The sequence below is a fragment of the Ammospiza nelsoni genome, chromosome 21, assembly GCF_027579445.1.
Source record: "Ammospiza nelsoni isolate bAmmNel1 chromosome 21, bAmmNel1.pri, whole genome shotgun sequence".
NCBI classification, from domain to species: Eukaryota; Metazoa; Chordata; class Aves; order Passeriformes; family Passerellidae; genus Ammospiza; species Ammospiza nelsoni.
In genome coordinates this window covers 11,502,958-11,528,420 of record NC_080653.1, presented here as the reverse complement: position 1 = coordinate 11,528,420, position 25,463 = coordinate 11,502,958, and the positions used below count along the sequence as shown (strand labels likewise).

General features: G+C 44.2%; 1 protein-coding gene across 2 annotated transcripts; it reads right to left on the bottom strand.

The window, feature by feature from the left end:
- Positions 1-561: 561 nt before the first annotated feature.
- PAFAH1B1 (platelet activating factor acetylhydrolase 1b regulatory subunit 1) lies at positions 562-25,463 on the bottom strand. Of its 2 annotated transcripts, none has more exons than XM_059486705.1 (11): positions 25,240-25,463; positions 12,145-12,353; positions 11,638-11,722; positions 10,374-10,448; positions 9,312-9,518; positions 8,825-8,993; positions 7,851-7,953; positions 6,915-7,143; positions 5,427-5,528; positions 4,647-4,803; positions 562-4,088 (listed from the first exon to the last, which is right to left on the bottom strand). In XM_059486705.1, the coding sequence occupies exons 2-11, from the start codon at positions 12,174-12,176 to the stop codon at positions 4,015-4,017; spliced, it is 1,233 nt and encodes a 410-aa protein (XP_059342688.1). In that variant the 5' UTR covers positions 12,177-12,353; positions 25,240-25,463; the 3' UTR covers positions 562-4,014. The 2 variants fall into 2 exon arrangements, with proteins under 2 accessions (XP_059342688.1, XP_059342689.1); XM_059486706.1 differs by lacking the exon at positions 25,240-25,463 and adding an exon at positions 24,732-24,751.

The following is a 25,463-nucleotide window of genomic DNA, read 5'->3' as shown; positions in this document are numbered from 1 at the left end:
GTACTTGAGGCAACTGGGGCCAAGCCACAGGGAAAATTAAGCCAAAGCACACACAGGCACAAACCCTAAGAGCAGAAGAGATGTTGCCAGAAGCACCCAGTGCCGTGCTGCCCCACAGCCAGAGCGATTGCCCCGAGGGTGGGCGGCCACGCTCAGCCACCGGCCCTGGCCCCAGCACGAGCCAGGAGCAGTGAAGGCAGCTCCTGTCTGCGGCACAGAGACAGCGTCAAGAGAAGGGAAAACCCCACCAAACCCAACCCAGCCAGGCCTGGCCTGTGCCAGGCACAGGGATAAGGCTCTCCTGCCCACCTGTGAGTCCAGCTTAGCCCACCTGAACATTTCCTGCAGCAACTTGTTCGATCGGATCAAACAACAAAACCTCTCACTACTCCAGCTGCCATGAACCAGCTCGAAACCACTTTCTGCAGCCTCAGATGAGCACGAGTTAAATTAAAATCAGAGCAAGGGCAAAGCAGGTGGGAGCAAAATCTGCGCGTGAAACACCAATAGCTTTTTTCAAAATAGTTGTAATTCTTGCATCCAAGGAAACAAAACCACATCTAGTTTTATATGCATTTAATAGTTTACCAATTGGTACAATAAGATTTTTTTAATATGCAGAAAACATGAATAAATTTTGTTTTACACAGTCTGAGAGCAACAAATCTTACTGTAAAACACAGAGCAGTATTATATACATTCCTTTACCGATTTTGTTTTAATTATGTCAATGCTTCAGTTAACTCCTACAGCCTGGGAACTGTTCTCTCCAATTGTAACCTCTAACAGCGCTCAAACAAACATCTGACATTTGCCTTCACGTCGATGTCGGGATCGACTATAAAGCGTGAGGATTTTGCTTACTTCTCTTCAGAATGAACTCGGGGAAGCCTGAGGGACAGGCAGGACAGGAAAGCAGCTACTTACATGACACAGTGGAAAGATAAAAAGGCCAGTTAACGCCAGTTGTGACTTGCAAATCCAACGCGACCCCCCCCACTCCCCCCCCGTCCATCCCACCCCTCTATGCACGTGCTCTTGCTACAGGACTCTCGGTATTGATTTAGTACACGGACGTTATATACAGCTGGACACAACAGCTCACTCCAAGGGCGCTTCTCCTTCACTCCACTCAGCATTTGCAATATTCAAACCATTAAAGGATTACCAAGCCACCACTGTCTACAAAAACAAAGTATTTTTCCTTTTAACCAGCTCTCAGGAGAGTCAGGAGCTGTCTAAGAGTGATTTCTCAGGCAGTTCACATGGACAGAAAGCGGCAGAGGAGAGGCAGGGACCCCATGCCCACAGTCCCCACTCACTACCAACCAGGGGTTGTTTTCCTTTCCTCAGTGTCCTGGGCACACATTGGTCACACCACACACAAAAGCAGGACGGGTTTGTTTCACCTTCTAAAGTGCAAGGTGGTATAAAACACCAAGCTCAGCTTCTATCTAAGCCACAAAAGATGTTGCACTTTCTGACGCGTGTGGCATGCCGCAGGCCAGGCTAAGCCCAGAGAGCTGCAGTGGCTCTGGTGACAGGCCAGAGCTGGGGCCTGGCACGCGCTGCCAGCTTTAGTCAGGAAGTGCCAAAGCACCAGTGACCCCCTTGCCCCCTCCGATGCATCTAGTTCATTATTGACCCAGTAACCTCACTGCTGCAGATCTGACCATAGCAAAGGCACAGCACAAGCTGACAGCAACAGTGGGGACAGTTCCACAGCACGCCCCAGTCCCCCTCACTCCCATGCCTGTGGTGTGGCTCTCTTCCAGCCAGGGCTTCAGCTTTGGTCCGGTCAGGACCATCCCTGAGATCATTCCCTGCTGCCCCACAAGGCTCACTCTGCACAGGAGCAGTGTTGAGTCTCACACAGCAGTGACACTGCTGCCAGCACTGGGGCCGGGTGGCCTGGTAAATGTCTTTGCTACAGCGAAAAAATGCAGTAGACAACTTCCACATCACAGGTACCTTTAATTTCTCATTCAGGTTTTGAGTTATGTACATGAGGGTGGTTTATTTTAGACTTAAATAAAGTTTCTAGGTCCTACCAGGAATTAAACAGATGTTATTACTTTACAGTTGCAGATGCATGGAGGGATTTAAGATGCACTACTTGTGTATCTGGAATTCTCCAATAGGACAAAAAGCAGCAAATTTTTCCAGTCCAAGCAGCTAACGAACAAAACATTTTATTCGTGCATGCTTATGCAGCAACACACACTGAGAATGACAGAAACCACTGGATTTAAGAGATTAGCCTGGATCTTAAACTGTCTCTGAAAACCCCCACATCAGAACCCCGCTTTCTCCACTGCTTCCCAGAGGACCCCACAGCCCAATCCAGCTCCTCCCACAGAACTAAGGCTCCTTCTGGGCTGGCTGTGGAAGTTTCCCTCTCACCAGTGCAGTGCGTTCACCCTCCAGCCCACCCTATGCTGGTCAGGGACTCTCAGGGGCATTAAAAGGGACATTTTAAAAGCCATGGATTAAACCAAAGGAATAAAATAAAGCACAAATTCATCTGTTAAAACATCAGCCTGGTACTTCATTGTATTGTAAATTTTAAAGTTGATTTTTAAAAACACCTGGTTAGTTTGATAAGTATTGTAATTCTTGGTTATCTACAATGGAATCTGTCACAAAAATGCTGATTAAAATATTAATTTATAATATTTTCATTCATTTCAGATCAAAATATGTAACTTCAGGGATATGCAAATTAAAAATTGTGTACACCAAACAACATAAATACTAATAACTGAGCTGGGCTGGTTTTGCTGATAGGTTTGGTTTTAATGTTTATTATCATTCCCACAGATGGGTGTGAGCTTTGTTCATGGCATCTTTGTTTTAGAAGCCTGCATGGATCTGACCTGCCATTGTCAACTGATTCTCAACATACTCAGTGCTTCCTTTAAAGCATTTCAATGCTGCAGCCCAAGGTTTTTCTCCACATGCAAACCCCAGGATGTTTTAATTGGAGCCACATTGCCAAGGTGAGGATCACCTCATTGTCCAAGGAGCACTAAGGAAATCAAAAAACTTTTGTATACCCCAATTTCCTGCCAGTGAATGAGGGAAGTGTCCTTTGATCCTGCTGTGTAAATAGGAATTGCACATCTCTAACAAACATGGAAAGCAAACAGCAAGTTGGACCATGGCAGTCATTTGGGAGAGGAAGCTCTACTGGAAACTGGATCACTAAACTCTAGTGGGATGGACAACTCCTCCTGGAAGTTCGTCTAGCATTAAAAAAAAAAAAAAAAACAAAAAAACAAAAAACCATTTAAACTTAGTTTAACAGCACAGCTTAACCATTGAATGACCAAATAAAAAATAAATACATTTATCACATCAGCTGCGACTAAGATTTGTTGTCTTATTTCAGGTTTACAGTCAGTTCTATAAATATACCAACCCTTGCGTGATAGGAGGCCAAAACAAATGTTTTCTGTTGATTTGGCAAATGTTTCATGACAAATATTCCAGAGTTTAATTAATTTCCATTAATTACATATAAGGTTCAGAAGATTCTGAATTGCAGCCTTATTATCTAGTATTCTTAGAGAAGATTTATTAAGCACACTTAAGTGATGTTACATAGATACACATTTCTGAAAGAGCCCTACAAAACTTTTCCCAAATGAGGTCACCAATTCAGGCACCAACAGACAGCAGAAAGAAAAACAGGTATAATTATCCGACATAACGACACTGTCAACTATTCAGTTAAGTGCCCTATTCCAATCATCCCACTTCTGCCTTCTCAGGTCTGATGTGACCAATGCCAGCCCATGTTCTTAAACCTATGGTACTTCTAGACAACGTATGTAAATTTACAGTATACAATTTGGATTCACCATGCATGAATACTTTGTGTGTAACATTTAATAAGCTCAATCTACATCCAGAATAATTTACATGAAAGGACAATATTTATTTAAACAGAGCTCAATGGGTAACCATGGTATCTGAGTGCATCCAGAGGAAAAGGGGTCACTGTGAACTCCATCAGCGGCACTCCCACACTTTTACTGTTTGATCTACACTCCCAGTCACCACGTACGGGGCTGTCTTGTGGAAATCTGCCAGGAGACAAAAGCTCTCGTTACCAGTGAACCCAGAACTTCAGCATTTCCTACTCTCACTGAATGGCACTGCTTTTCCAAAACAATTCTACCAGCTCAAAGGCTAAATTCCAAAGCTCCTGGCTATACTTTTGTAGCCAAATTCTCTCATGCCGTTACCAAGATCCGGTAACACAAACCAGGAATGTCCAGGAATTCCAAGTAACTCTTTACTGACTGTTGTGCACACCCTACTTTTCCTTTTGCTGGGCAAGCACTGACACTAGAACCCTCCCCACGTGTCTGCATGCTCTGGTGACAGGTTCCAGAACTCCCTGTCAGTTAACATTCTTATCCATGAGCAACACTGGCAGCAGAAGTGGAAAAATCCAGCACACTCTAAATTCTACAACTCACATGGGTGGGGGGTTTGACTAGAAACTGGTGTTAATTTCTAGTTCATTTCTTCTACACAGAGAGCACAAGGTGCCACTAGGGCCCCAAGGTGAATGGCAGCCTGGTGCCCAGCTGCAGCAGCAGGGAAGCAGCAGCTCTGGCACAGAGAGCAATACGTACCCAAAGAGGTAACAAAGTGTTCATGCGCGTTGAGGGTTTTCATGCATCGCTTGTTCTTGAAGTCCCAGACACGGAGAGTCTTGTCATCAGCACAGCTCAAAATAAACTTTCCCCCAGAATGGAACAGGACACCACGTACCCAGTTATCATGGCCCACCTTGTGCACAAGGAGAGATCAGTGAGCAGGCTGAGAGCTGAGCATCCCACACCTCGCACTAGGGCCCACTGAGGGACCCTGCCTGGCCCCGCAAGGACAGCACTGAGCTCCTGAGGCCTCTGAGAACTCACAGCTTATCTCCAGTTTCTATTATTACACCTCTATCAGTCCTCCCAACAATGCAAGTTCCTGTACTTGAACGCAAACAAACAGCAGTCCTCATGTGATCACCAATTCTGCTCTCCACCCCCAGCACCACCACCCAGAATCTGAGCTGGGAACAGCAGGCCATGGCCTGCAGGAAGTCCTACACGTGGCAGCAACGTGATACCTCACAGAAGACACAATTCAGATAATTACCAGCATTTCTGTAAACAATCCAAGCTACTCATAACAGAACCTACACCACAGTACTGCATTCACACTATGATTTTGGAGATTGTCAGTATTTCTTAGCAAGAACAAGATCTGAACTATAGAAGCCATTAAAGCTGTATTTCCAGCATTTGGATTATTATAACTCTGGCTTCTCTTGAAAACATGACATGCAAGATAATACATTTCATTAAAACTGGTTGTACATACACAGCTAGGACTGCCAGAAAAAACACCAATGGACTTACAAGTGTCATAAGGCACATGCCAGTGCTAATGTCCCACATCTTAATGGTCTTGTCTCTGGATCCAGACAGCAGAAAAGGCCCAGGCTTGCCACTCTTCTTAGTCTACAGAAAATTATGTTTTAAGTTATGGTACGCATAGGATGGAAGCAGCAAGAGGAGGAATGAAGCAGATCCCCTCCCAGTGATATTGTTTAGTACCAAAATCAGATCATACAACAGCTTACAGCAAGTAAACCCACACTGACGAAGCTGCATCACAGGCACTGGTAGTAATGCTAGGAGAATTACACAATCTGTTAAAAGAAATGGTTGCTTGTCCTGCTGATTCCACAAGCCAAGTAACACTGTGAATACACACTTGCCTACTGCAAGACATCCTCTGTTAACAGCAGACACAGCTCAAGGGCCACATCTCGGGACAAACGAGGATGCAGCTCACACATATTTTTGTGCTCACATTCTTCATAAAATGTAATGAAGCAGGGTTAAGAATTCCTGAAAACTTCTGACTGTGAAGTGATTTCTGTGTGTGCTCATGCACGGTGTGACCACGGCCGAGCTCACCTGCCCCAGGTGTGCAGGGAAGGTGCTCCCCTGCGGGCTGTGCCCGATCCCTCCAGCAGGGGGCAGGAGAGGCACCCCGGCAGAGCCCACACGGCCTCAGGAAGGACACACCGACTTTCATTTTAATTACTTATCATCAAAAGATTACAAGGATCTTTATGCGATTCAAGTAAAATTTGACTGAAATAACTTGTAAAAGCCATCACTAGTCAAGTCTCTGTGTTCAGTGTGGCTACTTTTCCCCTGGGGTGTCCATGGCCTTTGGAGGCGGAGGGCAAAACAGCAATCCCAGGCGGGGGGCTTGACTAGAAACTGGAGCTTATTTCTATTTCCTTTTTTCTACATTTTAACATCCTTAGAACGAAAATTTCTTCTGGCCTTTAGGCTTTCCTGAGGCTCACTAGAAGGGGTATCAGTGATCACACAAACTAGGATTCATTTTAGTTAAGGAATGCTTTCTCCCATCAGTAGCTCTACAGTAAATCACAGCAATCGGTGCTTGACTCCAGCACAGTGCACTCTGCACCCAAGACAGCTTCATTCTGCACTCCTGACTGGCTCCTTCCCCCCTCTACCTTCCAATTGCTAAGTATCCTTATAATCTTCACATTCTGCCAGAGAAGCTGCTTTACACATTTCTTTGCTGCAGTACAAGACAGCAGTCCCACTCTCATCCCTCCCTGAACAGAGCATCTCCCTGAAGTTCACTTTCACTAGTGCAAGGATAGGTCCCAAACACAAAAGCTGGATTCTGGGAAGCCAAGACGGGGCTTAGCTGCCCACCAAGATACGTGGACCAAAGTACTCATATACCTGCTGTACCTGCCAGGCCCTTGAGCCCAAAGCTGAGCGGCTGTCAGTGCTACACAGAGCACAAACAAAGATCGCCCTGTGCATGCTGGTGTAACAGCCCGGGAATGTTACCTCTGATCCTGTAGCTTCTGATATGGTGGAGTAGGAGCTCTCAGGAGCCCAGGAAATGCACTCTACCACATGCTCGTGCTCTCGGAGCTCAGCTTTGCATTCCTTTGTCGCCACCACCCACACGCGCACCGTCTGGTCGTTGGAGCAGCTGGCAATCAAGGTGCCGTCCTGGTTGGGCCGCACCATGCGCACCCATTCTCTGTGCCCCGTGAAAGTCTTCACGCAGTAACTGTGCAAGAAACACAGCATCACCCAACTGCTGGCACAATCACCCCTGCACGGGCCTTGGAAAGCTCAGCACACCTCACCTACTCAGTGGTTAAGATAAAATATTTTAGTGCACACATGTTCATCCAGGCAGCTGATGGAGCACGCCATAAGGAGTTTGTGGAAAGGATGCTGATGTGAGAAAGCAGTAACAGGTAGGAGCTAGCTAAAACTTGTTAAGGTAAAAAGCAGGAAACTCGGGGGAAAATTAAGTTGACATGACTACTTGCATTAAACACGTATTTTAAGAACAAGTAGAGATTTACAGGTCATTTAGGTTATTAGAGAGGCAATTGATAAATGAAACAAGCAAGAAGACAAAAAAAATCAGGCGACACCTTGATCTGTGTCAAGAAAGGTAACAGATACTTTCTTTAAATTCATAGTAAACCAGTGAATTTAGTTTTCTAACTAGTCATGAGCTAGAGATCTACCCTCATAGCTTCTAGAAAGACAAAACCAGTTAGCTTTAATTAGTCAGTATTAACATCTAAACCCCTCTACCTAATGACTGGAGCAGAATCTTTCAGTGAATTACTCTAAACAGCAGAACATAATTTCTCAATTCAAAGAGTGCCTGCTGACATCCAGATTCCTGTGTCCCATTTCTACACACAGTGGTTTCTCCTCGCTTTTGTTCTGGCGCTGTTTGCTCACAAGTGCACTTACCCTGTCTGGACTTCCCACATTTTGATAGTTTTATCCCTTGAGGCAGAAACTATATGATCTCCGTTGGGCATGATGGCTACCGAAGAAACGTTATGATCATGACCTAAAAACAAAATAAAGCCTTTATTAAGTGGCACTGGCAGAGTTTTCACAGAGCACACAGAACTTCCTTTTTTTTTTTTTTATCTTGGTCAAGTAGCTACAGCAGCAGAGCATGCTTTATTGAATAATCTTTACATGTAAACTTGAGGTTTTATGAAATAATTATCCATACTTTTAGAACCCACACAGTCCAGACACTGAGCATCCTTAAAGGTGCTTTTTGTTTACTTGCATATACCTATGGGTGGGTGTTTATTTTTTTAAGTCTCAAGCATCCTCTATTTCTACTCACCCCTTCTAAAAAATGATCCTAAAAGCAAGAAAAAAGCTCTTACATAAGACTATAAAAACCATTTGCTGTCAATATTAGAATCTTATAGCTGTGGGTGTTGTACTTTCTCATTTTTCCTATGGCTTTCAAACCCAGTGCAAAGGGAACGCTCCTGTGTGATCAAACACATGCAGCCAAACCCCACATGGAGCAGCCACAACTCCTCTGGCACTGATTCCTCCCTTCCTCTGGCCCTGCATCAGGAACTGGGGGCTGAAGGAATCTTTCACTGATTTGAAGGTAGTTTTACTGTCTAGCAAGCATTTGATATTTAAAGCTGAAGTCCCTCAGTCATTTTGTTTCAGAGATGCTTCCTACACCATCATGCATAGTAGATTTAAGATGCTATTTCATTCCATAAACACTGCATGTATTCCCCTATTTACAGAGCACTCAAAGTACCAAACTATATCTCCCCTTTTTTCTTTTGGAAAATACTCTGGTCTATAACCCCATTCCACATCAGCAGTTTTCCTGGATTAAAAAAAAAAAAAAATCTCTTCACTTTACAGACTGCTAAATCAATCCCTTAATACCTTACCATGCATAGTTCTGATGCACTCAAAGCCCTGGAAATCCCATAGCTTAATGGTCATATCAGCAGAACAGGAGGCCAAGAGTTTGCCAGTGTGGTCAAAGGAAATATCTTGCACAGAGTCTGTGTGCCCCTTCAGGGTTCTCTCAAAGTCTCCTGTCTCATAATCCCACACCTGACAAGGGAACAGACAGCCTGTTAGCAGCAGCCCATTACTCTTTGCATTCTGCAGCCTCACATTTGCACTCTGCAGGCCAGCCTAGCACGTTGTTCAATGATTAAGCAAGCAAGAGACAGACAGTCCTAAAAAGCTTAATAGAAGAGAAGAATAAATTTCTTTTTATGTGATTTCGTTACTTATAAATTAACAGAAATAATGCATTTTGAAAACTATTTTCAGCTAACTTTAAGCATTATAAGCCCAGCAGGAGAACATGTTTCACTGTATTGATGCCACCTATTCCACAGGCAGTTGTCTGGAGCACACACATACCTTTATTGTGGCATCCTCTGAAGCAGAGACCATAACACTGAACACTGGATGGAAAATGACTCGGGTGACAGGACTCCTGTGCCCACTCAATGCATACTTCTCTGGAGGACGAGGAATCCATTCTTTAGGGTCTCGTTTCTGACCAAGAGGTCCACCTGATGTAAATTCTTCCTTAGCTTCATTCAGTTTTGATTCTAATTCCATTACCTAAGTGTAAGAATTTTAAAGAAACCTTTCATTTCCAGTTTTATACAAGATCTAATTCACCTTCTTCATTAGTAATCCAAATAACAACTGACTCCAAAACTCACAGAAAAGCCAAGACTGCACGGACTGAAACTGATAACCAACATTCAGTAGCACTGATTTTAAAAACCAAACCTAAATTAATCATTTATAGCTTATTCTTTAATAATATATAGTTAATTCTTAATAATCTAATCATTAATAATTTATTCTTTTCAAATTCCCAAATATTTTCACAGGAAAAAAAAGTTCTACAAAATCCCCTTTACTCACACACTGTACAAATACATCTGAATTACGATTGTGCCAAACTACCAAAGAAGGTTGTGCTAACAAAAAGGAATGCCACTGCTGCAGGAATTCTGTGTCCTGTTGGAGCTAGCACACACATTAACCAACAACATAAACACTGGAGGGCTAATAAACCCTCACTGTATTAACCTGCACAAGGCATAGGACTTCATTGTTAACACACTGATTTCAGGGGGTTTTTTGCTTTTGATACACTCATGAGCCATTGAAGCATGACTAAAAAGAGTTTTGTACTCTCCACTTGCAGCACAATCCCCACGGAACGCACTGGAGCTAATGGCTCCTTCCCTCCAGGGCCATGGCCAAAGACAACAGGCAGTACTGATTTTTCCTCCGTTCCAGCCCAGCCTGACCCTCTGCACACAGCAATTCCATCTCCCCGCTCACCAACTGCCTCAAGGCACCTCTTGCCTCTCCAGCTTCAGGACTGCACACGCACGTTCAGTGCTGAATGCTTTCTGGGCTAAATTTTAATACATGTACATCCAGCACATCTCTACTTACCTTCTTTTGTAATCTTATAACAGACGTCCATTTCTTTTCCAGAAGTCCAGCATACTTCTTATCTAACTCTTCATTCTGAGAAGAGGCATTTAAAGAAAGAGGAAGAAAAGCAACACAAACGTCAGAGGTGCAGAAGTAACTAAGTGCTGCACATCCTTTCTATTACAAAATTACAGTCTCATACTACAATAATCCTAAATGTGATGAAGATAACAGACATCAGAAAATAACCATGCCAAGATTTACTCCACAGCAGACAAAAGCTCTGAGGACTTGCTACCTTGGTCAGAGACAGATGTTAATCTACTGCTATAGTGGGGGCACTTGTGAAAGCTGGAGTAATTTGCATTAATGATCCATACAAAAATTAAATCTCTCTTTGTAGAGCTACACATCTATCATTCCAATTTACTCAAATATTTTCAGCCTTTACCTTTTCTTTCCACTTTAGTATAGCCCACTCCAATTCAGATTTTCTTGTATAAAAGTTGTGAAACTTTTAGCAGCTGTGTTTTCTCTTTCCCTCAGGACCATCTAACCTATTTAGATTGCTTTCCTAAGCTTTGGGAAGAGGAGACTAAATTAGGTTGATAGATAAGGCAGATAGGGAAATTATATTAGGATTTTCAATTATAAGCATGGTATTTAAATTCGTCATTTCTACTTATTTATTCAATACTCGTAGCAAATTGGAGAAATTAAGTCAAACTTCAAGCATTTTAGAAAAAGAACAATGCAAGATATGTAACAAAGAAAAGGCAAGGATTTATCCAGCACAATTTACTACTCAATCCAGCTGTAGCCATATGAAATGCATACCTCCTATGCTAATAGGTGGCAAAGTTAAAAATTATACCAAATTACCTGTGACAAAGGCAAGTCAACAGAATGAAGTTGCAAGAAATGACTGGTCTGAGTCACTGGCATCTGTAGAGTCTAAGCAAACAGAGCTGCTTACCAGAGCTGGTCACACAACCACAGAATCACAGACTGGTCTGGGTTGGAAGGGACCTTGGATCTCATTTTGTTCCACGCCCCTGCTAGGGGGGAACACTTTCCACTAGACCAGGCTGCTCCAAGCCCTGTCCAGCCTGGCCTTATTGGATGATGAATCTCTATGAACTGTTTCAGCCTGCCCTCCTACTACACGGTTACCCAAGAGGTATGCAACAAACTCAGGTGATGGCTTAACTCCTCATCCAGCTCAAATCTCAAAAGGATTTTCTGAACTAAAATATACATGAAGAATCTTGTTTGAACTCACCACATCTAATTCAGCTTCCTTTTTAAAAACCGAGTATGCCTCCTCGTAGCCATTGGAACGGAGGTAATCTGCTATCGCTCGATTTCTACAAAACAACATTTCAAATACAATTTAAGGACTCAGAGAAATACTGCCATCACAACATAGTGCATTCTGATCAGATCCTTGTCTACGTTATAAAGTAAAATAGCAAAAAATTTCCAGAATTTACTCAAGATAAATGTAGAATTCACAGATTGCATCTTATATTGTAATATGCTTACTGCAAATTGAAGAATCCATTTTTTATGCCACCAGTAACTTTGAAATTTTATTTTCATAATTTCCCAATTCTAGTTTCAAATACCATCAGTTCTAGCAAAAATAAAGAGAGATCCAAACCACAATACACAGAACTTAAAGGGCATGTGAACAGAGAAACTCTAAATAAAATCTATTTTTAAACAAATGCTAATAATTGAAGTTTCATGAAAATGCAATACAAACTTAAAAACAATGATCCCTTACAGTTCATCTCGTTGCCTTTGTGACAGCACCATCGTGGCTGAGATGTCAGGTTAACGTGATCGAGCAGTGGCTTCTCCTCAAGAGCTAAAGTCTTGGGAACCCAGGATCCACAATTCAGTCTGCCACAGTGGCTTAAATCACAAGTATTTCCCCAGATGTCAAACCCAGTAGGAAATCCAGAGGCATTCAACATAGAAGATTCAATCCATCTACAAGGAGGAGAAAGAGACATCATTTGTTTCCTTGAAACAAGCGTTGCTCAGGCAGCTTTCTTAGATTTATCCAAGCAGCATCTTTAAAGACTCTGGCTCTAGCCCAGCATGGGGCCCTTGCAGCTACAGTGCTACACACCTACAGCACACAAATGACTTTTCCCACTCCAGTACCACCACCTGAGGGAGTTTGGAAGAACCTTTGAACAAGAGACAATACCTGTTCTCTTTGTTTACCTGGAGTTAATACTTCGTCCCCCCCCATGTTCAGGGCACAGCAAATTTTTAAACAGTCCTTCAATCTGATCAGAGTGGCACCATTACCATGGGTAGAGCTGCCACAGGCCCATGACTGAAGCTGGGCTGAGGCAGTGGAGTGATCACAACACCTCTGGCAAGGCCAGCCAATTCGGGATACAGCTGAAACCTGACACGCTCGAGGTGGCTCAAGCCAGTGGAGCTGTGCTTTTCCAAAACACAGACTCATTAGTATCCTTTGATTCAGAAACATGAACTGCAGCATTCTCAGTGCACAACCTGCTTCAACTGGGCAGCTTCAACCTCTGCTCAGTGACATCACCAAACCCACACTGCCTTTGCTTTCTGCACTGCAGGGACCTTGTGAGCACCATGACCATGGGAAGTGCTGAAATGGCACTTCTTGCACACCTAGCAGGTTCTGGACAGAACTCATCATTCACTCAGGCGACTCAGCAAGTCTGACCAACCAACCAGCCTTCAGCACCGAGATAAGCTGAGGCAATGTATAGAGCTCAGAGACAGCAGGTGGGTTTGTATACTTTCTACCGACTGCTAGAAGACTGCACACTCCCGTGCCTCACCTCTGCCCCTCCCTAGACACACAGGTACACTGACTGCAGTATCACAGCTCAGTAACAACTTCAGTAAGGAGCCCCCTCTAAACAATAGCCTGCTATGAAAAAAGGAAAACACCAAGCGTGCATCATTAATGGCTACTTATTCATCACGGGATCAGAGGCTTCATTCTAAACCTATCTAGGCCCTGCTGTCTGCTTCAAAATGAGCTTAAGCAGCAAGTTGCTTGTTTCCACCCTGTTGGTGGATCTTCCACGTTAAATGCTGCATACTGTAATACTGCCTGCTAGCCAGTTACGATAGGAGCACTCTGAACAGACAATGCCTCATTTAATTAGTCTAACCTCTTCCCCAATAGCTATTTCAGAAACAATTCATCTGAAAACTAACAGCATAGGCTTCACCCTTTCAGATAACAAAAGCGAGCGTTTCACCTCCTCTTGTCCCAAAACCCAATTCATGCCAGGTAAAGAGACAACTGGGTTTCAAGAGATGTCCGGCGCTCAGTACAGAGCAGAGTACCTACCACACGCAAATTAACGGAAATGCAGTTAGCATCCAACACAAGGCCCTGCAGTGCTGAGAGGCGCCCGCAGAGGGCGCGCCGCGGGACGCGCCGTGCCGAACCGGGCCCGGGCGCGGGGGACAGCGGGACGGGCCCGGGCACGGCCCGGCACACGGCAGCGCTGCCGCAGCGCCCCGCAGCACAGCGCAAACACGCCACGGCCAAAACCTGCCTCTAGGCCTGCCAGAGCAAGAACCTGAAGGCGGGATTTGTATTTGAACGGCCGCTATGCAGTGAATGCCTAGCAAATCCAGTGACAGTGTACTGACTCCAGTAAAAAAGCCCAATATCTCATCAATTTTGTAGTGGCATCTGGGAGATGCAATTATAGCACTAGTCTAAAAATAACAGCAACTGTGTTTGTAAGGACATCTTTCACATGTCATCTATTTAGAAATGCATTTTCCCTGTCAAATGTAAAGCAACCCCAACCTTTGCCATATCCCATATCCGCTTCCCAACACCTGGGCTGCTCCACAATCTAACTCTGAATTGTTAGTAAGAAACAGATCCTAGTACTAGATAAATTCCAGTAGCCTCATGGCAAAGTAGCTACTCCTGCTATTAACAAATTACAGCTGAGCCAAAGCCACCAACCAACTGATCTACAGCTTCTCGCTCCTCCAGAAGGGTCTGTTCCAAGCGCCCTGCTCAGCATTCTTGACTTTTAACTACAAAGCCACCTGAATAGAAGGGGAAGTATTTTTAGGACTACCTCCTTCATAGACAAAACCAGAAAAACAAAACTAAAACAACCAAAACCCACTGTAAACAAAGAAAAAAACAAAACAAAGAAAAATCGCCCACACAAAGAACCCACTCAAGCAGAAGTGTTCAAACCCACAAGGACCACCATTAATTACACACCTGTGCCACTATGTGAACTACCTTTTTTTCAGCTGGAGCAGACTTACAGACTTACAGTGACATACAGGCTTCAGCAAAGCAAGACTAACCAGTCCTCCTCCATCATCTATCAGCCACCACCTCGCTACCCTCAAACTGCTCAGCCATGAGAGGCAGCTGGAGCTCTGGGGGAACCCTGGGGAACAAAAACAACCCACAAAGAATTGCCACCTGTCCATTACATCTTGCCTCAAAATGGTCACTTTGTATCAGCATATTAAGGCAGTGTCAAGACAGAGTTAGATATTCTTCTGAAAGAAAAGGTGTCTTTACATGAGAATTTTACTCTGTCCACTATTAAATACAGGAAAAAACACACTGAATTTAGCCACCCATGGAGTAACAGCTACTAATTTAGTGTGAACCAGGATGTGCCTTTTATTAATAGCCACTTACACGCTTCCAAGTTGCAGTTTCTAACTTAAAACCTATGTGATTCCCCCTATCAATAGTCTGCATCTACAAAAGCACCAAGCGGCAAACCTCTGCATAAGGACAGCAACAGAGGGCTACAGGTGTTCTCAGCAAGATCAGGTGTCATTGTAAGCCTTTTAAAATTGGGAGCTGGCAGGAGACCTGTCGCTGGCACAGGTACGACACGTGCAATGGGCACATCTCACTCCTCCTGGCAGCACAGGACCTGCATGGTTTTCTACAACAACACAAACCATTCCTTACCTATACAAAATATACTCCTCATCTCCACCAACAGCAGCAGATCCTCGGCAGGCAACTGCACCTCATCCCAGCTGCCCACCTTTCCACTCAGCTACAGATCAGCTTTGATACTCAGGACTGGCAGAAACATCAGAGCAGTACAGAGAGCAGACCTACTTCAATCCTTTGGTGCTGCAGGACTAGAGAGTGGCATACTAAAGCATAATCTTTGAAAATACATTCATTTTAAAAGAGACAGCCCCGCACCGAGCCGGCACAGACAGGAACACCTTCTGCCCCAGGGTGACTGAGAGGACTCCACAGACCAATGCTGCTTCCTGCCTTCAAACACTGGGCTCTTCCACTGATGGCTATCAGTGTGGTTCAAGTGCTTCCGAGATTACTGGAAAACCTCACAATAACTTAATGAGAGACCTGCAAATGATTCATAAATGCACCAACAGCAAAATGAAACAAGTTCAGCTCCATTTGTTAGCTGAGACAGCTCTACAGGAGGTATCCAAGCACAATAGCTACACGCTCAGTCACAGCAATGAGGTAGGGCAAAAATAATCACTTTCAGGCAAGAGATTCCCCTCAGCTCATGGTATGCTACGCCAATAAATGATACACCTTGGCTTGTAGGTATTTCTATGACTGGGTTCATACTTGCTTCAGGAGACACTTAACTGACTAACAGTGCCCATTTCTGCTGCTCAGAAAAAGTCACAGTAGGCTCATAAACAGTCTTCACCACAAAAACACAAGCTATGTACACTAAACATGTAAATGTAGCCCATTATATTAAAAATTAGAAGTGATACATGGCATCAATTACAGAGCTAAAGCATCAGCAGATACAGAACAGACCAGCAGAGTGCAGCTCTGAAAGCTCAACAAACCTTTAGCTCAACACTGCTTTAGGAATTGTGTATTTTTGCAGAATTCTAATACTTTAGTTAACTCAGCTACAAGACCATTTTTTCCATAAGTATTATTATGACAACATTTTAAATTATATTCTCCAAGAACGTTTATTGAAGGAAACAAAATCGGACATCACTTCTGCAGACTGTCAGCTAAGGCACATCTAATACAAAGTATTTAGTGTTAAAAAGGCACATGAACCATCACCAGCATCAGAAACACAAAACTGAGTTCACACTGTGAAATCAAATAAGAGTTTTTTATTATTCACATTAAGGTTCCAATTTAAATCTTAGCTTATCATTTAAAATGTCAATAACCCCTATAAAACTTAAAACATTTTGAAGTGTCCAGCTACATGCTAGCAACTTTCAAGTGGTTTCTCTAACACATTCTATCATTCTTAAAAGGTTTTTTACCTCAAAGAAAACTCCTGGAGTTTACTTCTGCATTGTTAATATACACAAAATCCTACTTCAGTTATCTCCCTCTCTTCAGCTAATTTTATAATCCCAGTGAAAGGCCAGCCATTTATGATAACCAAAGGCCACCAAAAAGAGTAACTGAATTGATATAATCAGAATTAAATTCCACAATTCTTTAAAGCTGAAAGGATCCGTTTGTGCATTACTAAAGGCGAAACTCTTGTTGCATTGTCTCTTGCTACATGGCTGGCACAGGAGGTCCTTGCAAGGTTCTTCGACAGTGTATCCTGTTTCATAACATTAACAAGAGAACTTAAAGGGGTTATTTGGGAGTAATTCCCAGGCAATTAGAGCTACAGTCCTTATGGAAGAACTAGACCACATGAATTGTTCTCTTACACCTCTGGATTATGTTGCTAAATTCTATCAAGTATATAAGAAAACTTCCTTTTCATTTAAACTCATTTTTAATGGGTCTGATTTTGTTTGAAAAGCATAAGCAAAAGCTGCTCTATCAAACTCAAGCCACAGAATAAGGCAATTCTTTCCACAATGTACTCAAAACCAGATTCCATAGAAGTGAAGTAATATCCATGGTTCCTAGGCATAACTATCAGGACCTGAAAAGGGTTCCCAGATATGTCTCTATCTGTTGATAGGAAAGAAAAACAGTAACAAGTAAAATAATTCAGTTCCTCTCCTGCTTCCATCCCACCCCCCATTACTGCAGGAAAGCTCATCCACAGTAGAATCACCCAGGCACAGGCATGCAGCTGCTCTTAGTGCGGCAAACAGACCTTATCCTAGAAAATGTTGGAATCCATCACCTGCTAAGCCAGCAGGGATGAGTGGGAGAATATGAGAAAGCTACTCATTTATGAGCTGGGTTAATCTTTTTTCCACTTTTCAGCCTACATCAGTAAAACTGGCTGAGGGATTACGACGAAGTGAACTCCAACAGCTATCTGATTTGGGAAAAACAAAACAAGAAGCAAATCTGATCTGAATTACAACTCTGAGCCTTATTTTTAATTCATATGTTTAGTAAGCCTGTTATTCTGCAATTAAGGGAAGTCTCAAAATGCCCGTAGGTCAACACTTTGCTTGATACATCAATGTATTATCCACAGAGTACACAGAGCATTCTGTACAGTGCTTATAATAATTCATAAAAAACATCTCCCGTTTCAGTTCAGTTACAGGTTTATCAAAGGAAATATATTTTTAACATGAAAAAAGTGAAAAATTTTATGCCTGTTTTCTTCCCCATTTCACCTACTTTTACTGCTTTTGCTAAAAACCTGATACAGTAGTTTAGCTCTGAAAATAATTCAGCACAAAATCCATGGGGAACCAGAAAGCAATCTGTAGCAGATCAGATATAGTGCCTGTGTTCCAAAGACTTGGAATGCAGGTTGCAATTACATCTGAAAAATAAAGCTAAGGAATGTCATCAAGATGCTATAAAGCAGGAGCAAGTTGGGTGCTCCACGCAGCATGCTGCCGAAAGAAACGCCTGCGCATTCTGAAATCAACTCCTATGCCCGTCTGCTTTCCCATATTATTTCAAGCTAAATTTTTAACACATCACTAGCAGTCACTACCCACCTTTAGGACTGTAAAACAACAAAACACATTTCTGGCCTTGTTACTTCCCAGGCACCAACACCAAATGACTTTGAGGAATCTGGGCCAAATTTGCTTGGGAAATATTTTTTTTTAAAAGAAGACTTTAATTCAATCTTGACATTTTTTCACCATGTATCACTTCAGTTTTGCAATTCTGATAGAAGCATGATACAATTAATTCTCAGGAGGAACATCTTGAGTGAGCATTGTCATATCATTTTAGAGTCTTTGAGCTTCCTCCAGGTCAGAGCTCCAGCCTGAGGTCTGTGTGTAGGCTCTGGTGGAAAACAAGGGAAAACATCCTCCTTCTAACCTGCCTGTTCAATTCTAGGTGAAAATGCAGGTAACTTTAGCTACCAACAACAGGAAGAATGCAGGCTGCAGTAGAAAATAAAGCTCTAACATGTGTGAGAAGTTCTGACCTGGCAGCCCCACTCTGCTGCTTGGGGTGCTGCGAGAGCAGCAGGACAGCACGCAGGGGTAGTGTTACGGGCTCGACGTTACACGCTGCTACTCAACACTTGCTCAGAGCCAAGCGCATCAGGGTCAGCTGCACGACTCCAGCAGGGTATTTTTCAGTATCATTATTGCTAGGTCAAACAACACACACACATTTTGGGATAGCAATTCTAGACCACCAGGAGAAGAGTGCTGCACTTAGATATGTCTGTCAGCAGGCATGCACCGGATTTGAACTTTGTTGTTTTCAGTTCTTCCTCTCATACTTCTCTGGCTTGAAGAATTAAGTAACAGATTTATAACTGTAAAAGAGGTGACAGAACTATAACCAAATTTAAATAATTCAATCATAAACTGCCTGTTATCCTGGCAATGTGATATTAACAAAAACAACCACAAATTGATTAAATTTATAAAGAAAAATATCCAGAAGAAAACTTAAAGGAACACCTATGTTCATATTTTAGAAACAAGGGAAGGTATAAACCACAAAGAAATCCAAACAAGAACTTAGAACTTCCACTCTTCAATCATGAGAACACCGTTGGTCCTTTATCCATTTTCAAATCTTGTTGACCAAAAATGGTTTCACTTGCCCGGGGCAGGGGGAGAAAACCAAAAAGCTCATCATAATTGTGATCTGTAACATCTTATTCTGTTACAGGGTACAGTGTTCAACCTTTCATGACACTAGTACCAAAAATAATGCAATCAGGGTTCTGGTAGAAGGTGTCTCATCTTTCTTATCACCCACCTTCACCTACTACACTCCTGCCTCTAAAACAAGAGCTGAAGGTGAGAGAACCAGAAACTTCTACCATTACTGATTTAACAGACACCATCTGTTTAAAATACATAGACACTCATTAATGACATCATCCTCTTAATAGATTGCAAAGACATGAGCATTTAAACAAATCAAATTGTTTATCCAGTCTCTTTCTTCACCCCAAAAAGCAAGTGGATCCGGCACAAGACAAGCTGCCAATGTTGTTTAGTTTTGGAAGAAATAGTCATTTATCTGCCACAAACAGCCTAGCTGCGTCCACCTGATTTTCCTCTAGTTTTAAAGAGGGATAATCGTAACACCTTTGCTTTAGCATTAAGCAGAAAAACAAGGCAGAGGCAATCTCAGGGGGAGGTGGGGAGGGGGACACTTGTCTGTCTAATTAAACCAAAGGAACTTAAGGTCTGTGGAGCACAATGGGAACAATTAACACGGATACAAGAGGCAAGGTATAAATAATCTCAGTCATGAATGCCCCTGTGCTATCCCAGATGCAAACCAGCACAGCACCACGCCACAGAGCCTGTCACCTACCTCACAAGAGGTGTGACAGCTGAGTCACCAAGCAGCCCCAGAACAAGAGGTGCCTCTGAACAGCCTTCGACCAACTCCCTCAGCAGGGACCTACTTAACAACGGATCCGAGGAAATTACAGGACAGACACTCCTGCTGCACCACCTACAAACCTCAACCACGGACGGGCCCATCTCTGGAAACACCTTCTCAAGGTGCAGCAAGTAGTTACTAGTAAAAAATACCAGGTAAGTCTTCCAGAATCAACAAAATCACAACCACAACGATGTATTTATTACATTCATTTAATCACAATCCTTATCCAAAGTCCATGAGTAGTCAAGTCAAGCTGCAGGACTCATTCAGAAGCAGTACCACTAAGAAGGAAATGGCAAAAATAATTCCAAATGTATTAACTAGCAAGTACTTTGAATTAATAATGGTGACTTTTTTACATAGTTATATATGCATCAGTGCTCTTGGTATTGGTCAGTGTGACAACGCTGTGCACAACATTAGCTTTGAAAGGATTGTATGTTTATAGTCACAAGGAAATGGAGTTCAGCATACACTTACTTCGCATATAACATTTTTCTTTGAAATTTCCTGACACTAGATGCTAGCAGGAAGTGAAATGATAGGTGGCTTCCAAGACAGTGAACTAAAAGCAAAAGGGCGTAAATGACACCTATCTAATATTTTAAGGAGAGAGGAGTAGGTTAAAAAAAAAAAAAAGAAAACAGAATAAGCTTTTAAACATTATGAATGAGACAAACATTGCCTCATCCAGGTCCTACCTCAACTTAGAGGAAAAGACTCTTTTTTAAACAACTGGGATAACATACAGGTTAGCAACAGACATCTGTCGGGCTAACCCACAGCAGCTGGCATCTCCAGGGTAAAACTGGAATTCTGTGTCTCATCAGATAAAATCCTGGTTCTCACCAAGGCTTTTAATGTGTACTGTTCATCAGTAGGTCTTAGAACATGGTAGGAATGAAGAAAAGTTTTGTTCTAAAATAACAGTAATACATGAAAATCAAACATTTAACCCAACTTAGGCTCAGAACCCCACCAATAAGCTGATATGACAGAGCTACAGCTCCCACCACACCTCTGCACCACAGTGGTGTCACCATCCTGCCCACAGAGCACAGCCCTCCACACTCCCCTAGCATGGACAGCATTCAGAGCAAGAATTCTGAGGAAACAGCTTATGCACTTGAAAACTGATTTTAAACAGGTCAGGATTGTATCTTAGTGCAAATGCCTACTTCTAAAAAATTAAAAATGTAGCCTACTCTGTCAGGCAGATCAAAAGATAAAGCAACATCACCCATGAATAAAACCCTCAAAAGGCACAATAGGAGTCCCATTTCCCTCATGTCAGTTCACAAAGTAGCTCCTGAGAAAGCCCCGGCACCCAGGCAAGGCTTCACCAGTGCAATACATTTTTAGCAGGCAGGTTGTCCTGCCAATGATACGCAAGCTCTTATAAAAGGGAGAAAGAGGAGCCAGTTGTAACGTCACTGACAGATCTGCAAGTATGGACAGTGCATAATGCAATGACTTCTCTGCAACAAACCCCACAGGAGAGTCCCAGCACCATTCTATCAACGCACATGGCTCTGACCCTTGGGAAAGATCTTCAGTTGCCATCACAAATTACGTGTTAGAGGCTGGAAACTCCCCCACACCTTATAGGAAATCTGAAATTATTAGCAATTAATAATAATTACAGATTTCTATTGTCCTCTTGATTTCCTGAATTTAGGCCTACACAGCTCTTATTTTCAGCCTGAGAAGTATTGCAGTGCCCACTTCATGGATGCTTCAGCTGCTCTCTCAGTCTTTGCCTTTAGTTTAGAAAATGGGCCTGAAGTTCACCAAAAAAAGAGAGCTGACCTAAACCAAACTATTCCAATGTCACTCTCCTTTGTACTATGTAATTCCAACACCTCTAGTACAAAAATACAGGGCAGCTACAGAGGGTTGTAAAAAAACTTACAAACACATGCAGTCTATACCTGAGCTACCCTGATGCAGAGGGGTCCAGCTATTGTTTGGCCAGAATACTCCACAAGAAGCATAAACACTTATTAACGATGGACATGGCTATGGAGTTCTTCATGGAAGACAAGGTTGCAGTAGTGGACAAGGCAGTCAGCAGATGTTGATTCTGGAGCTGTCCTGTCCACAGCAAGTTGAGAGCAAAGACATAACCTGAGCTCTCAGCTCTCAGGAAGAAGCACAGGAGCCAGGACAGGCAGAGGGGTCAGCGGGATGGGCTGACAGAGCCTGTGGGCAGCCGGAAAGGAACTGTTGATGCCTTTTGGTTCTGCAGAACCCAAATGAACAGGTTACTCTTGTAGAAAAAGTGACTGCCATCATTTCAAGGGCAAAAATCAACCAAAGCTAAGATGGAAAGTGTTTTGCTACGTTCTTCATTGGCCTTAGCCTGGATACACATTAGACTCAGGTATTTGGCCACTGGATCCTGGAACATCTACTCCAAGTGAATGAACTAGAAATAATGCAGAAACCACTGCCCTTTATTTTAATTTTGGGCCTACTAAGAGAAGCAGTCTCTTTCTTGTGTGCCCATCTCTGTGAGACCCCCGTGAAAAACCAAAACCTCATACTGCTTCAGAACCATCCATGTTCAATGCTGTACTTGCTCCAATCAGCACCGAAATCAGCTGGGAATGCCATGAGACACATGTGGAACAGGAGAGCACTTCCATAGGCAGCCCTTCCTAGGTGCTTCCTCCAATCCCTATTGTATTCCCCAAATCCTTTGTTCAAACGCTTTTCCACACAACTTTAAGCAGTAGTACCCAAAAGGGACAGCAATGTTCTTACAGAGCTACAGTGCTCAAAAGGGCTTCCAAAATCCTGAGATGTTATTTTACAAGAACCTGGCACATGACGAAGGGCAACGCAATCCAGTCTGTACACTGACAGCAGTCACTCCACTGTGGTCACCAGAGAAACCAGGGATTGTCTTTTTCTGTGTGCCCACCCATAATCCGCTCTAACCAAGAAGTTCCATGAACAATTAACAGCATGAGGCCACAATACAGAGGCTTCTCCAGATTCCAGAAAATCTTGTGTGTAAAACACCGGCATAAAAATTGCAATTCTTATCTAAAGTGTAAATAAAATCAATTCAACAAGTGCATATCTAAGTGGATAAACTGAAGCGGTTATCAGACAAAAAAAAATCCGGCTTTGCAACAGTGACTGGTCACTTCTCACTGCCAGACAAATCAAAATCCACCCTGCAGAAAAATCAGTCTCAGAACAGAATGTGAGATTTGTTTCATTTCCGAAGCTTCCTGCACCATTAGATTCTTCCCTAAAGAAGAGACTTCATTGTTACGGCAATTAGTATTCCTCCACCCCGGCAAAGGGAGGAAAAAAAAGCTCTGAAAGGGTAATCGAGCCATTTCGCAGCTTTGCCTCCTTACTCCACCCAGTCTCTTCCCTGCTCAATGGCTGCTCACAGCATCCACAAACATGGGAACAGCAACAGAAACACACAAAAACGAGATGCCCGAGAACAAGCCGGATATTTGCAATGCATCTTACAGTTTAAAAATATTTTCTTTGTTTAGTTCCCCAACATAATTTTCCTATTTAATAAAATTACTCTAAGGGCAAATAACATTCTGACAGCAGACCCTCCCTCTCCCGAAAACCAGCCAAATGCTGCACAATCATTTACAAAATGATCATCACTGAACGAAGGTTCTTTAACCACCACCTCCTAATGCCATGAACAATACTGTCATAGGAACATATACTTAAAAGAATCACCACAAAAATACATAATTTAGCCAGGTCAATATGCCCAAACATTTAATTATATTAAAACGGTGTTTATTAAAGATTTTTAATATAGCTTAGATTAACCTTCCCCCATCCCTAGTAGGCAATTCATTATGAAAGGACTTGACCTGCACCAACCAAGCCCACTGCTGCAGCACTATTGAAATGGTTCGAGTGATACCATGGCAAAGAAAGGGAAGGTGTCACATCATTATTGGTATTAAAGGTCAAGTTTAATTGCATTCACCTTAAACAAAAAAAAAAACAAAAAACAAAAAAATCAAAAAAATCTCACGCCCACAGAACTGAACAAACCCTAAACTTTTCAAGGGAGGCACCACTCCCACCCCCTAACTTCCATCAAAAGCCCTGTCTGCCTATAACCTCCTGCAGAAACAAAACCTCGGGAGCAGCAATTAATACAGGATTTAAGCAATATTATAAGGTTTTCACGGGAAGCCTGTGCAGCTGCAGCCATCCAGGCAGAGATATGACCCCCAGAAGCAGAGATCAGACCTCCCTCCCCCGTTTTACTGCAGCTGGTTCTGAAGGTCTGAGCCACCTCCTATCGCTGCTGCCCTGCTGAGCACTGCAGGAAAACTGGGGATGCGAGACAAATTCTGAAACAACACCTACTCCTTTCCCTGGATTATTAATTCTCGTCTTGTTTTCGGTGCCTCGGCCGCGCTGGCCATTTGGGCCATCGCCCGACGCCCGGCCCTGCCCGGGGAGGGGTGACAGGGAGAAAGCCCCGGCAGGAACCGGGGAGGGATGCTCGGGGTCCCCTCCGCGCACAAACCAGGCCCGTCGTCCCTGAAGGCTATTTTATCGCTATTTACCCGGGCGCATCGCCTCCTCCCGGTATTTGCTAAGTCACGGACGGAGCGGCGCGGCCCGAGGGGTGGGGGGGACACGGGCCCGGCGGCGGCTCCGCGCCCGCCCCGCCGCTCCCACCGGGCCCTGTTTTCCTGCAGAGTCACCGCGGGAGCGGGGCCGGGATCTCCGAGAAGCGGGGGAGCCGCGCCCCGGCCCGCAGAGCCCCCCCACACCGAGCCGGGGGGAGGACACCGGGCCGGCCCCCCCGCCGCCCCCCGCCCCGCCCGGTCCCTCCTCACCAACGGGCGCGGCCGCCATTTTGAGAGCGAGAAGAGGGGGGGGGGGAGCGGGGCGAGGGCGGGGAGCGGGAGAGGAGGGGGAGAGCGGAGAGGAAAGCGGCGGCCGCTCGTGCCCCGGGCCGGCACAACCCGCGGGCCGGGGGGGCGGCGGGCCTCGGCCTTACCGAGCCCCGCCGGCGCCGCCGCCTCGCTGTGCCGCGCGGGTCCGGCGACACCCGTTTGTCCCACTCACCGGCGCGGCGTCCCGGTGCGGCGTCAGAGTCCCGGTGCGGGGTGGCGGTCCCGGTGCGGGGGGTTCCGGTGCGCGGTCCTGGCGCTCGGGGACGCTCCGCTCGCTCCGCGCTGTCAGAGGCGCCGCGGCCGCCGGGAGGGAGGGCGGGAGCGGCGCGGCCGCCGCGGCGCTGCGCATGCGCGGCCGGGGGCGGGGACGGCCACCGCCGCCATCTTGGGCGGCCG